Genomic DNA, 15,713 nt, shown 5'->3' with positions numbered 1-15,713 from the left:
ATTCACTGATGTTTAGTTGATTAGTATCATTGCTTTTATCATGGAATATTCTTTGATATTCTTCTGAAATTCGTTTTAAGTAGTTTATAACAATATTGAAATGAGACAAGTGTTAGCATTGATTCAAGCTTTTAATAAGCTTTGGACATTGTGAGAAGTATATATTTTAAGAATTAATCTTTTTTTTTATTTTTTTGCATAGATACCAACTTACTTTTAGCATTTTGTATGCCAGCTGTAAACAAGAATAAAACATTAACATAACACTATAAGAAATAAAGGTTGAAAATTTTATTATTTTAGCCATGAAAATATTTTAATTGTTCAAGAAATTTGCCAAATATTTACATTGCTAATAATTTTAATGATACACTTCAGTATTTGTAATAAACAGTTAGAAATGTACTCACATTTTGCCTATTAATAATAATGATTTGTAATTTAAGTGATTAGTAATATTATACATAGGTAATTCTTATATATGGATGGATTATTTTTATTAAAAAAATATTTATGTTTACCTTTTGACATATACAAATAACAATAGGCAATTGCAAATATTTTATAATTCTAAACGTTTACAATCTGTTATTGAAGCAGAGGATAATTGTGATAATAAACTGAAGGGATCATAATCTTGCATTAACACTGAATTCTGTCAAAAAATTTTAACTTATGTTATTTTACTAGTTGACCTACAATGTTTTTTACATTTTTCAAAAGCACATATAATGGCAATACAAAGTACAAATTTTGCATAAAGTTTATTACAATAAAAAATATGAAAATAAAAATAAAGTTTATATGGTTAATAAAGTAGTAGTTAGTGAAGGATTTTAATAAGGGACTATATAATACTTCAGTAAGCTTTGTATAACTTTTACATAGAATATAAAATATGAAACTTATGAATACTGTTAGATATTTTCATTGTTTCTGCCAGTCTGCTGACTTACTAAAATTATTACAAGATAAAAATTATTACAAGATAAAAATTATTAAAATGTTACAAGTGAATGGTACTATTGAAGTATTGAAATTGTTACTTTTATTGTAAAATATAAAAGAATTTATGATTTAAAATATTGTCAACCACTAAAATACCAGTGTATTTATGCAAACTCTCTCTCAAGCAGTCCCTGCCCCCAAAAAATAAACACACACAACACGTAACTATCTTATACATAAGTCTAGCTGGGCCAGAAGCCATGAAGAGCATTTGGAATGGACACACATCAAGTTAGATGGTAATATGCCACTTGAATATCCCTTCATTCACATTGGCAATCTCCTGCATTCTAATACATCTGTACTTCAAAGTTGACCTCAGTGAAATTTGAACTCAAAATGTAAAGACAGATGAAATACCACTAAGCATTTCGCCCGGTGCACTAACATTTCTGCCAGCTCACCACCTTAGAATGTAAACATTCATTTTAGAAATATATTCTTTATTCTTATTGCTTAAGTGTTACTTCCTTACTTACTGACATTAAATTTCATAACATTTTACTTCATAACTGCTTTTCTACTAATTTTTGTTCAATGCAACTCACAATTCTGAATTTCTCATGCATTTTCTATCATTTAATGCTAAGTAAAGTATACTTGTAATTTAAAATTTTAAAATTTATGTTAATTGAAGATGAATATCTACCTTACTGCCCCCCTTGAGGTCACAGATATTTTGATGTAACTTTTTTTCTACTGAACCAAATCTCGAACTATTTATGCCAAAGTGTAGCTGAGTAGGTGTCCTCTTTAAAACTATTAACAGTTTGCAATTTAGTTGAGAACTGAATTAGTGGTGAAGCTGTGATTGACAAATAGTGGATTTAAGAATATATTCAAGCACTATCATGGTTGAATGATATATATACATAAACACACATACAAACATATACAGGTCTATTTTGAGAATCAGTTTAAAGTTGATATTTCAAAAAGGGTTAGAGGAAATCTATTGAATTAAGATTAATTATAAAGTATGCTTTTTAAACACTTGTTAAATCATAGTCATTAAACAGTATAAATATAACCTCCAACGGTTTTTTTTAATATTTTGACAAAGCAATACATATAAAACAAAATGAAAAATATTGTACTTACTCATATCAATCTTGTTACCTGTAATAATTAGTAATAGCTTAGTATAAACATTCAGAATAGGCTTTTTGGCAATTCATAGTATTGAAGAAAAATATAAAACTTAAAAACTGAATTAAATTAAAAGATCCTCAGTGTGAGTTTGTAAAGTTGACTGTATTTCTTACATATAAAAGAAAATAGATATTAGCAACTTTTGCAAAACTTCATTGGAATGGTCACATTATATTTGTTTTGATAAAGAATATCAATTATTAATTTTAATTTGTTTCTCTAAATACATAAAGTAAAAGAATATAACCATAAAAAGTATTTACAAAATTATGAGAAGGAAGCTTAAGGAAATCAGAGAAGATGTTACTCTTAAATTTTTAATAATGATGTGATTAAAAAAAAAAAATTATTATTAAATTTAAGTTGGAATACTTTGAGACACTTTCTCACAAGAATATATTATTGGATTGAAGAAACAAAGCAGTATATGTTAGGAATTTCACTATTTGTAATGCTGTGCATTGTGTTTACAAGAAAAGAATGGACAGCAAAAGTATTCACAAGAAAAGTAGATGGTGCTCATGAAGGTGAAAAATTTGGAGGTCAGTTATGAGATTAACAGTGAAGATTGAGAGACAGATGCAACATTTTAAAGATAGTGTACATCAATTTACATTTGATGCCACAAATCCTATGAATAAATATTAAGTATGTATCTACTTACCATAAACTGAGTCTTGAGAACTAAAATAAAATAGGAAGAGGAGAAAGCAGGAAATTTCTAGCCACCGGCCCATGATTAACTGAAAATAGAAAATGGTAAAAAATAAAATTAAACATTTAAAATTTTTAGTTTATTGGTTTTAGTATTCATCTTTTGTAATGAAATTATGCTGAACTTAGAGTGGTCAGTGAAAGTGATAGAGATCAATTAATAATGTGAATTTAAATGTTGATGATTGTCACTATTCTATTTTAAATGTTACAAAGGCAAGCACTAGGTAGTTGGTAAAAACTAAAACTTTAACCTTTGGATGAATTATAGGATTCCATTCTTCTATGCTTTAAGAGAGGTTGAATATCTCCTTTTAAAACTAAATATCTTTCTTTTTTTTTTTACTAACATAACTGAGTGTGACAATGATTATTATGAACATAAATTAATAATCAGTGTAGAAGAGTTGCTGGTTTCATCCACAGATATTTTCCTTCTCACTGATTTTTGAAGTGACATTCACATCTGCAGGGTAACTTACCTCTATGACCATATCTTTGAGTATGTTTTTATAAAAATATAATTTTCAAGTAACTTTTACTGTTGAAGATTTCAGCAACATACTTCAATCAGATTAACTAATTTTTATTTGCTGTGACATCAATAGTGTTTTTTAACATCTTTAAACTTATTCTGGAAATATAAAGATTGCCCAGATATTTGCAATGCTACTGTTTACAGACATATATTCATAACTAATTAATGAACCAATTTCTTTATTTTAGTATAAACATGCACACATGTTCATATACAATTATAGACAAAAGTATATAAACATGCATAAATATTTACATATACCTATACACATGTATATATAATTATATATACATGTGTGCATACACACACACACATATCATCAATTAATGTCTGCCTTCTAAGCTGGTATGGGTTGAACAGTTTGGCATTAGTAAGTGTACCCACCAGTAGAAACAATGCCAAAGCAAACAATAGAACTTGGCACAATCCTCTGGCTTGCCAGTTCCAGTAAACTGTACAAGGGCAGACGTTAAATGATGATAATGATATATGAATATACATACACATGTTTATGCATATGTATTTACATGTACACACACACACACACCAGCAGCATGTACTCAAGATACACAAGTCATGCAATGCATGTTGATTTATTTTTTCATACGTCTAAAATTAAATTCAAATATGTATTTTATCTCTACACACATTGAAAGTTGTCAAAACTATTGAAAATTGAATTTGTAAATTTATTTGGGAGATGAACTGAGGAAACAATTTCTCTGTCATGCTAGATACAAAAAAACTGTTGGATTATTTCCACATAAAAAGAATGCTATTCTGACATAATTTCTTAATCCATTAAGATACCATTAAAAGGCATGCATTTTTGAAAATGCATGTAGCTTCTTACTGCCTTCCTCTATCTAGCTGTAAATACCTATCTACATATACACTCTTCTCATTTCTTCATATTTGATATATTAAATAATTGACCCACAAGTGATGACTGACCTCAAGTGAAAGGTGAGAAAAAGCACTAAATAGAGACAATTCAGCCCTTTTCACAAAAAAAAAAAACCTCTGTCATTCTCATTAAGTTTATCAGATTACTATGACACAAAAGCTTTGCAGACCAAGAAAGACAATTTACATAATGGAAACAAAGATTTATTCATTTTCTGATTAATATTTCATGTCCCAAAAGGAAAACAGTTACATTTTCTTTCACTGTATTCATTAGGTAATTAAACCCTTTGCTTTATTAGTATTATCTGCCATTTTATCCAAGTTAACTTTTAGTGTACTCCTTTTTAACAGAAAAGATACATACATATGTCCACACACACAATCACATTAAAACATTACCACCTTTAATTTTTATTATTATCTTTTGAACTTCTGAAATCTTAGTCCAAATGTCAGAAATATGTGTCGCAAAAAAAGCTTTTGAAAAATAGATATTGAACAGAAACTATTAATTAAAAATGATGACAAACTAATGCCACTAAAATGAACTAATTTGTGAAGTTCCAACAAGAAATGAATTGTATATTGTCAGATTGATATGAAAGAAAAAATGGTTAAATGGGAGTGCTAAGCTAACTTATTTTGCTGGCCATGCCTGCTGTTTAGTTCAGAAAAAAACTGTTTGGAATGATAAAGATTAGAATGATTTAAATAATCTACCAATGGCCGGGATAAAATATGGACATTCTCAATAACATAAAATCATTGATAAATCTTAAAACATTTGGGAATGTTTGCATAAGCTTACACTAAGATGCACATTAAAGACAGAGCATAAATCAGTATAATAAAGAAGTTAACAAAACAAAGACTGGTTGCTGCAGTTAATTTTTTAGGTTGCCAAGAATTATTGTTTTGGGGTTATTTTGAATTTTATAAACCCACTAATCACAGGAATTATAAAGAACTCTTATAATTTAATAAGCACCATGAAAACCTGGCAAGCCATCTAGATACAGTTGACATTTTAAATTTCCACAGAATTCAAAATGACTTGTTTGGTGCAATTCAAAAAGTTACTTTGAATGAAATAGAAAATGAACTTAAGCAGGCTAGAATCATTGCTATTCTTTCAAATGAAACATCTGATCTATTCAACTATTCACACCTGTCAACTATTTTGCATTATGTTACAAAAAAGACTGTGTGGCTAGAAAGACAATTCATTGGTTTTAACGTTAATGGAGAATGTTCAGCAAATCTCTATATATAAAACTGTAGTTGTGTGAGTGTCTGTCCCCTTCGATTTAGATTCCTAACTCCTCCCACATTTTGCGGTGCAGTTTAACCAAATTCGGGTATCTTATAGTCATGATTCATATCGAGCCCGTCTGAGTATTAGCGCGCGTCTACGATGAGTCTACGATTTTAAAAATAATTTAACATCATTTTTTATTCCATTTTAATGCATAATTTTTCATGTCGATGGCGGCGGAGTTGGCGTCCATGGTCACACCTGCACCTGCTTGCTTCTCCCCTTCTTCCCTCCCTCGTGAAGCTGTGGGGAAGGCAGTGTAAGGAAATCAACGTCGTAAAGCGTTGTCAAGGAGACCAGCGTTCTTTTAGAACAACGACTTCATGGCTTGAAGACACCAAAACAGAAATGGCTAAGAAAGCCCGAATTGGCATCTATAAGGGAAGTAACTCTCTAAAAATGCTTATATGGTTATTTCCCTTACAAACCCGAGCAACGCCGGGCGATACTGCTAGTGCCTTATATAAACGTTTTTAAATGCATTGAAAGGTGGAAGTGTGAAAACAAATTAATTGCAAAAATCTACAATTGTGTTGCTACAATGGCAGGATAATTTAATTGGTTGCAGTCAAAGGTAACAAAGAAAGATGAAAGTGCAATATTTATTAACATACTAACATTTAGTTCTCTTACAAGCATTTCCTGCTATGAAAGAATGGAAAATATTTTATCTATAATAAATGGACAGGGTACATCTTTTATAAAATCACTCAAAAGAATCAATGTCTGGTCAGATATCATCCAAAGCAACAGCAATTATATAAAGTTTACTTGTCACATCAAATTATTACTACAAAAGGAAAATTGTTATTTCTTAAGACATTCTGAAGACATCATTGAAAATCTTGATTCTGTAAACTACGAAACAAATAGTAGTCTGAAGGAGCAAGGTCAGGAGAATAAGGTGGACAAGGAATTTTTTCCCAACCAGGCTCTTCCATCTTCTGTGATGTGATCTTTGCAGTGTGGGGTAGCACATTGTCCTGATGAAACATTACTCCTTTTTGATTCACTAAAGTGGATAATTTTTTCTTCAAAGCTTGGTTCAAACGCTCTAATTGCTGACAGTAGGTTTGAGCATTGATTGTTGCATTAGGTGGTAACAATTCAAAGTGAACTACTCCTTTGCAATACCACCAGATAGAGAAAAGAACCTTTTTTTCCATGAAGTTCCCTTCTCAGTTGTGGGTGAGCTTTTTCCCCTTTACCAAGCCACTGTTTACGACACCTAACATTTCGATAGAAGATCCATTTTTAATCACCAGTCACAAGTAGTGCGCATGTATGCACATGTATGTTTGTATGTGGATGTATGTTTGTATGGAGCCAAACATCCCTCAGATGTTCGGTGAACCGGTCAGCCAGCTGGTGGCCCATCTGACCTACATATAGTTTACCACAGAGATTGCATCTAATACAATATATGAGGCTAGAAGAGGTGTAGGAGAAGGAGTTTGTGATGTGGAGAGTGTGCTAGTTGGAACCAGTGAGGGAAGTGATGTTGGTGATGAAGGGGTAGGTGTGGCAGTAGGATCTGGAACATGGAAAGGATCCGGGTGGGGCCGGGGAGGAAGAGGAAGTGCTACAGACCAGTAGATCGCGTAGGTTTCAGGCACATTTAAAGGAGGACAAGAGTGGGTTGGGGAAGATGGGGCAGGTGGTGAGATCAAGCTGGTGATGACAGAAGGTCTGTAGGATCCTCCAGCGAAGAGGTAGGGTGGAGGGATGGAAAAGGAGGGGAAAGGGGATGCGGTTAGGGGAATGGTGTGGGGAAAGAGAGAAGGTGGTGGTGCAATCAATTCGACAAGCGCAGGCAAGGGCGGTTTGGACAATGGTTGAGGGGTATCCTCAATGCATGAACAAGCGGGCAAGGTACTGGGACTGGGTCTCAAAATCCTGGTCCCGACTGCACATGCGTTAGAGGCGGAGATACGAGGTCTGATCAATAAGTATCTGGACTGTTGCCGAAGTAATGAAGCTAAAGCATGCAGAGTGAAGCTGCTTAGCAAAGGTTGATCTTGAACTCTGCTGTGCATGTGCACTAAGTTTTAACATTCTAGCTCACTTCTGCTGTTTACAGCAGTGCTTGGAAAGAAGATATGTAGTGTGTGATATTTGCATTAACCCTGACAGAGAAAGTTGCCATGGTTCCGGGTTCAGTCTCACTGTATGGCACCTTGGGCAAGTGTCTTCTTCTATAGCCTTGGGCTGACCAAAGCCTTGTGAGTGGATTTGGTAGACAGAAACTGAAAGAAGCCCGTCGTATGTATATACATATGTGTGTGTGTGTCTGACTCTCTGCCCCCCACCCCCACCCCAACATCACTTGACAACTAATATGCTGGTGTATTTACGTCCCTGTAACTTAGTGGTTTGGCAAAAGAGACCGATAGAATAAGTACTAAGCTTACAAAGAAAAAGTCCTGGGGTTGATATGCTTGACTAAAGGCAGTGCTCCAGCATAGCCATTGTCAAATGACTAAAACAAGTAAAAGAATAAAAGAAAAAAGAATACCCTCAGGCCTTCAAGCAGGCCTATCCACATGCTAGAAATAACAGCCAAATGTCACAAAACTGTGATAACATAATCTACTCACCTTTCTGCAAAGATTTCTTTCAGAGTAATTTCCCCCGCAGTAAAATAACAAAGTAATTCATGTGAAATTAAAGTCGGTTTTTTGCCCAAACTTTCTTTTTTAAACTCTTTTAAAAAACCGTTTGTGAATTTTTTTCCCTCATTCTACTTGGGAAAATACGGAGAATATGGAAAAAATAAACACAAATTCAAATTTTAATTTCAAATTTTTTTTTAAAAACTCTGACCCAAAATCCCATGTTTAAATGATTTTTCTGGGCAGAAGATGGCACCAAGCAATCATTTAAAGCTTAGTATCGAAACTACAAATAATAAATTTCATAGTAATTTTTTTTAAAAAAACCTGCTTCTAAGAGATCTTACTGAAGAAAAACACACATTGCATTTTTCGTAGATGAGTAGTTTGAAGAGTTTTTTCCTGTTATCGACAGCCAATGTTTTTAGTTACTAAAGGAATTAAAGGCAAAAAAATTGTCGGATGTTGAAGTTAGGAATTTCTTCGTTTTGACGGGGATTTTTTAGATTTTTTTCATGGTGCCCTTGGAAATGCTCTGGAGTATACTTTTAGGAAAAAATGCGAAAAATGATGTTTTTTTTACCCTCCCACCGCCTATCTTCCCGTCTTCGGACCGATTTTGTGGGGCACGTACTTAAAAACGACAAGAGAAGCTTTTTCGGCAAAAATAAAAGAAAAGTAAATATTTTCAGACGAAAAGATGTTATTAAAGGGAGATTTGGCTGTTGTTTCTAGCATATCCCATAGCCGCCTTCCTCATTTCTTTCTCACGCTGACAAGTATTTAATGTCTTTCAATATTTTCTCCCCATTAATAGCATAAACTCATTCATGCTATTAAAAAATTGTTTTTGAAACTTTGTGATTTTTATCAACCCTAAACCTTCCCGATCATGTGACATGCTAGAAACAACAGCCAAGTTTGCCTTTAACAACCCAACTTTTCGTCAGAAAATAGTAACTTTTTTTTTTTTTTTTACCGAAAAGGCTTCTATAGTTTTTAAGTGCGTAGTGCTCAAAAAAAAAAAAAAAGAATGGTGCGTAGTTTCAACAAAATCAATCCGGGGAGGCGAAGATGGGAGGGGGTAAAAAAAAGGCCATAATTTTTCAGTTCTATAAGCTGTTGGACAATTACACACACATATATATACATAAAAGCTATTGTTCAGTATATATATATATATATATATATATATATATATATATATATATACATATATGAAAAATGACTTTCTCGTTCAACGTTTGCCCCGGTAAGATATCAAAAAATAGAAGAAAATATCTAAGAGAAAAAATCTTGAACACAGACTATAGAGGAAGAAATAAATGACTGAAATACCTGCTTATAAGATTATTCTTTTCCTTTAAACTATTAAACTGTCGCTATTTTTTCATTAGAGCTATACATAAATTAATAAATGTTCCTAACTAAAAGTTTCAGCTCGCAGTCGCCATGTCATGTTTGCAGTGTTCAAGCAGACGACGCATTATTTCATTAATACGCATGCGCAAATATTGTCTGTTGCAGAAAGAGAAACCCCCTTATCGAATTTCGCTTCTATCTACTCCAGGCTTTCATTAAAAATAATTGCCTTAATAAAAAAATTATAAATAAATTAACTACAATAACTTTAATTGCAATATGTACAATATACATTTTTCGATTTGAGAGGGAAAAGTATTCAGCTTACTCTTTTACTTGTTTCAGTCATTTGACTGCGGCCATGCTGGAGCACCGCCTTTAATCGAGCAACTCGACCCCGGGACTTATTCTTTTGTAAGCCCAGTACTTATTCTATCGGTCTCTTTTGCCGAACCGCTAAGTAACGGGGACATAAACACACCAGCATCGGTTGTCAAGCAATGCTAGGGGGACAAACACAGACACACACACGCATATATATATATATATATATATATATATATATATATATACATATATACGACGGGCTTCTTTCAGTTTCCGTCTACCAAATCCACTCACAAGGCTTTGGTCGGCCCGAGGCTATAGTAGAAGATACTTGCCCAAGGTGCCACGCAGTGGGACTGAACCCAGAACCATGTGGCTGGTAAGCAAGCTACTTACCACACAGCCACTCCTGCTTGTTTCTCTTGTTTTCAATAGTTGCTAATAATCTGTATTGACGAAATACATATCGCCGGCCACGGCATATAATTAGACTAATTAATTTTAAAAATTAGTCAAAAATTACAATTACATTAACTATCATAACCTTAATTGTAATATGTACAATATACATTTTTCCATTTGAGAAGGAAAAGTATTGTCTATTATAAGCTTTGAAAATACTTTCCAATATTGGTGGATGCCTGAAGTACAGCACATGTCGCCCATTTCTTCTTTAATTTTCCTACATATATTGACGAAATAGGTGTCGCCAGCCACGGCATGTAATTAGACTAATTACATATTCAATGGAACATATTTGACTAAGCTTGAGAATTGTATTGATACATCAAAATTGAAATCAATCAGCTAAATTAAAGGGGGTTGTCAGAAGTCATGAAATTCTACAAAAGAAGTTGGTCTTATGAGATGAAAGTTCTGGCGAAGAAGGATCCTAGTCAAAGACTATTGTTCAGTTTATGTAATATATATGCATAACTTTCCCGTTCAACGTTTTCACCGGTAAAATATAAAAATTAGAAGTAAATATCTAAGAGAAAAAAATCTTTAACACAAACTATAGAGGAATTAAATGGGGTTCATTTTGCGAAGAAGAAAGACGAGATCGGTTTTATCACTGGAATTCATGTTGGCAGAAATCATGAAATTCTACAAAGAAGTTTGTCTTTTGAGATGAAAGTTCTGCCGATGAAGGATCCTAGTCCAATTTACTCGCGGTCACATTGCCACATATTTTACGGACAATTCGATGTTTACATCACAAAATTCGTAGATTCCTGACTTTAAAATTGTTCAAGTAATTAAATACTGCAAAGCATTCTAGTCTTACCAACACAAATGTTACACATCACCAATTTGTTTCTTCATATCTTTCAGACAATTAGATATCTTTTAAAGAAATTTTCTATGAATACCTTTCAGAAGGGATAGCTCACCTCTACAGGCTTACATCAATTTGTGGTAAAAATTTTTTCGAGAAGAGGAGGGAGATTTGGATATTACACACGAGTTGGCTTTGTTTCTTCATAACTTTCAGAAAAATAGGTATTTTTCTATATACATTACGATTATATCGGAATTAGTTTCGGAGGAGGGGAGAGGCGATTCGGCTAATTCACACGAGTTGGCTTTCTTTCTTCAAATCGTTCAGGAAATCGGATATTTTTTTCAATGCAGAGGACATAGCACATAAATATATGTGAATTTCTTGTGAAAATATTTCTTCCGATGAAGGGAGGGAGTTTCGGATAATTCATAAGATTTGACTTTGTTTCCTCATAACTTGTTTAAAGAGTTGGTATAATTCTACGAAATTTCAAACGAAATATCCTCTAGATCAGTGCTTTTCAAACTTTTTGCTGGAGCGGAACCCCAAGGAAACATTCCACAGGCTCGAGGAACCCTTGTGCAATAATTTAATAGTCCTATGCACACATATCTGCACAGGAGAATTAAAAATTACTGCCGATTTTAGCAGTTTTGTAACTTCTTGCGGAACCCCTGCACTGTACTGGCGGAACCCGAAGGTTCCGCGGAACCCTGGTTGAAAACCACTGCCCTGGATAATATACAATGCGATTATACCAGGATTATCTGTGTAAAATCGGTTCGGGGGTGGAGAAAGACGATTCGGATTTTTCGCACGAATTGACTTTGTTTCTTCATAACGTTCAGGAAAATAAGTCTATTTTCAATACAATTTTAACAACCCTAAACCTTACTGGTCATGGGACATGCTAGAAACAACAGCCAAGTTTCCCTTTAATTACACACCTTTACGTCTGAAAATAGTTTTCTTTTAACCGAAAAGTCTTCAATAGTTTTTACGTTCGTAGTGGCCCCCACCCCAAATGGTGTTTTGTGTCAACAAAATCGATACAGAGAGGGGAGGATAGGAGGGGTAAAAAAGCCATAATTTTTCAGTTATATATATATATGTATGTATAAGCTATTGTTCAAACTTTCTCGTTCAACGTTTGCCCCGGTAAGATATAAAAAAAATAGAAGAAAATATCTAAGAGCAAAAATCTTTAACACAGACTATACAGGAAGAAATAAATGACTGAAATACCTGCTTATAAGATTATTCTTTTCCTTTAAAATAGTAAACTGTCGCTATTTTTCACTAGAGCTATACATAAATTAATAAATGTTCCTAACTAAAAGTTTCAGCTCGCAGTCGCCATGTCATGTTTGCAGTGTTCAAGCAGACGACGCATTATTTCATTAATACGCATGCGCAAATATTGTCTGTTGCAGAAAGAGAAACCCCCTTATCGAATTTCGCTTCTATCTATTCGATGCTTAATTAACTACCATAACCTTAATTGCGGTACTACTAGCGAACAGTGGTCCTTACGCGCACACGCGCAGTCGCCTCAGCTAGTCATGACTAGTCGATCCTTACTTTGTGTTTTTGTGTTATTTACTTTGTTTAAAAAATTATTTACTTTGTGTTTTATTTACTTTGTTAAACAAAAATTATTTACTTTGTGTAAAAAAATTATTTATTTTGTGTTTTATTTACTTTGCTAGGCTGTCGTTGCAGGATCGACTAGTCACGACTAGCTAGCTCGCATGCGCGTGTGCGCACCGGGACCACTGTTCCCTAGTAGTACCCTTAATTGCAATATGTACAATTACATGCTGTGGCGAGCGACATGTATTTCCTCTGTGTGAAAAGTCTGGCTGCATACACGTTAGCATATGTCAGGTGCATACAATTGACAACACAGTTAATTAAGATTTATTCAGTGAGTTCTATTCAACACGTGGAATTCATTCGATGAAGGCATTTTCAAAGTTTTGGCCGATAAAGTTGAACTGAAAAACCCTACAACGAGGCATGAATTGCACGAAGCCGTCTTGCAGTCTTGGGAAGAGCTATCTGAGCGGAAAATTCGTGGATGTATTCAACATCAAACTCGTGTTCGGCGTCAAATAGTTGACTGTCGTGGTGGTAACAGATTCGTGTAATAAATTTTGTGTATATTTTTGTTTCATAATATATGTTTTTTTCGGATGCAGCCAGACTTTTCACACAAAGGTACATTTTTTCGATTTGAAAGGGAAAAGTATTGTCTATTATAAGCTTTGAAAATACTTTCCAATATTGGTGGATGCCTGAAGTACAGCCCACGTCGCCCGTTTCTTCTTTAATTTGCTGACGTGACGTTTTCCTACATATATTGACGAAATAGATGTCGCCAGCCACAGCATGTAATTAGACTAATTACATATTCAATGGAACGTATTAGACTAAGCTTGAGAGTTGTATTGATACATGAAAATTGAAATCAATCTGAGCTAAATTAAAGGGGGTTCATTTTGCGAATGAGAAAGACGAGATCGGTTTTCATCACTGCAATATCACGTTGGCAGAAGTCATGAAATTGTACAAAAGAAGTTTGTCTTATGAGATGAAAGTTCTTCCGACAAAGGATCCTAGTCAAATTTACTCGCGGTCACATTGCCACATATTTTACGGACAATTCGAGGAAAGACTTCCGTCCGTCTCTCTCATTTTCTTCCAAATTTGTTTATTTTTGTAATTTTACAAAGATTTTTAGAAATTTTTTTCAGAATCATAATCTCCGTATTTTTCCGCATATTTTGAAAAAGAAAATTGTGAAGAAAATTAAAATGAAGGAAATAGAGTGGCGGGTGGTAATTTAGAAATATCGATTTTTGCCATTTTTTTTTTTTTTTTTGCAGATTCGTGTTTTCGTGTTCCCCTTAGCCGAAAAGTGGGGTTTGTGTCGAAAAAAATTTTTTTTAGGGTGGTTGGGGGGGGGGCGTAATTCTTGCCAAAAAAATTTACGGGAATTCGCACACATATTGACACATGGCATACATACATATGTGTGAGTGTTCTTTTATTTTTCACTTGTTTCAAACAAATTGACCCCCAGGACTTATTTCTGAAGCCTAGTTACAGGGACGTAATCACACCAACAACGGTTGTCAAGCGTTGATTGGGACGCGCGCGACGACCTTTTATCGGTTTCTAATTTCTTTATTGCCCACAGGAGGCTAAACATAGAAGGGACAAATAAAGGGATTAAGTCGATTACATCGACCCCAATGCGCATCTGGTACTTAATTTATCGTCCCCGAAAGGATGAAAGGCAAAGTCGACCTTGGCGGAATTTAAACTCAGAACGTAAAGACAGGCGAAATACTGTTCTGAAGCGTTCACTTACATCTTTTTTACACTATGCGCACAGGTGTACGTGACTTTTAAATCATGTCAGTTGAATAATCATCCATACCTATGTTTTCTTTTGTGGGTGGTAGATCTCGGCACATGGGTGATATGCTCCTTAAACCTGCTGGCCTCTCAGAATGCCATGTAACGGGATTGGAACCGAAACAGGATTGTGAAACGAACTTTTAAACCTCACTATTATACCATAATGGCATACATATATTACATACATTGTAAGCAAGTTTAGAAGCACCGAGTAAGTCGGTATTCTACAGAAAATAAAGGAATTTTCGAAAGCAGGATAGCCATGAATATAGCTTAGAAAATCAGCTAAATACACTACAAGACAGGGAAGCGTGGTCATATATGCATGCTATTATTCAGTTTATTTCAAGATTACTTACCAATAGAGAAAGAATCGGTTTCTAACCTAGGTTCAAGGCTCCTTCATTGGAATTTCAACATGAACAACAGGGTATTTTTCTTTGTATGTATGTATGTGCAGATTTGTAGATATGCTCATATATATTTAAATGATAAACTTCTGGAAAGTTTCACAGATTTTTACAGTTCTAGTGTTGGATTGGATTTGTAGTCTTCGAATTAGCTTTCTAGTTTCTGATTTTGAAAAACCTAATTTCTCAAGATTGGTATTTAAGCAGTGTTACATATCCCAGGGGCCCAATAATATGTATGTATGTATGTATAAATATATGCATACACACACACTAACATAGTGCTCGTTTGTCTATTCGATCTGTCTCGCTTACTGACTCTCTCTCTCTCTCTCTCTCTTGCTTCCATTCTGTAAGAGCAAACCAAGTATAACAATTTCCTCAGCGTATTTTACAGAGGTGTGGGACGTATATTGACGTGAGTGAATGTACGTGGCGTGTGTGTGTGTGAGAGAGAGTGAGGGGGAGAGCGCATACATGTGAGGTACCGCTTCATTAGAGTAGGAAATGTTGAAAACTTGCATTTTCCAAATACTAATTCAACATTTTTGTATATTACTAGTGCGCTTCGCTCAGTTTTAAAATTTGTTTTCTCAATTGGTATATATATATATATATATTTGACTTACTGGGTCTGGAGAAAGTGGAACTGTGT

General features: G+C 34.0%; 1 protein-coding gene across 1 annotated transcript in view; it reads right to left on the bottom strand.

Annotated features, from left to right (window-relative positions):
* Positions 1-15,713, bottom strand: part of LOC115223639 (collagen alpha-3(VI) chain) — a 146,226-nt gene that overhangs the window by 75,391 nt on the left and 55,122 nt on the right. The window contains 3 exon segments of the mRNA XM_036512622.1: positions 215-235; positions 2,110-2,127; positions 2,825-2,903. Of these exon segments, the coding sequence (XP_036368515.1) occupies positions 215-235; positions 2,110-2,127; positions 2,825-2,897 (112 nt within the window). The 5' untranslated portion in view covers positions 2,898-2,903.

The sequence above is a fragment of the Octopus sinensis genome, linkage group LG23 (genome assembly GCF_006345805.1).
Source record: "Octopus sinensis linkage group LG23, ASM634580v1, whole genome shotgun sequence".
Classification (NCBI taxonomy): Eukaryota; Metazoa; Mollusca; class Cephalopoda; order Octopoda; family Octopodidae; genus Octopus; species Octopus sinensis.
This window is presented reverse-complemented; position numbering and strand designations above follow the sequence as displayed.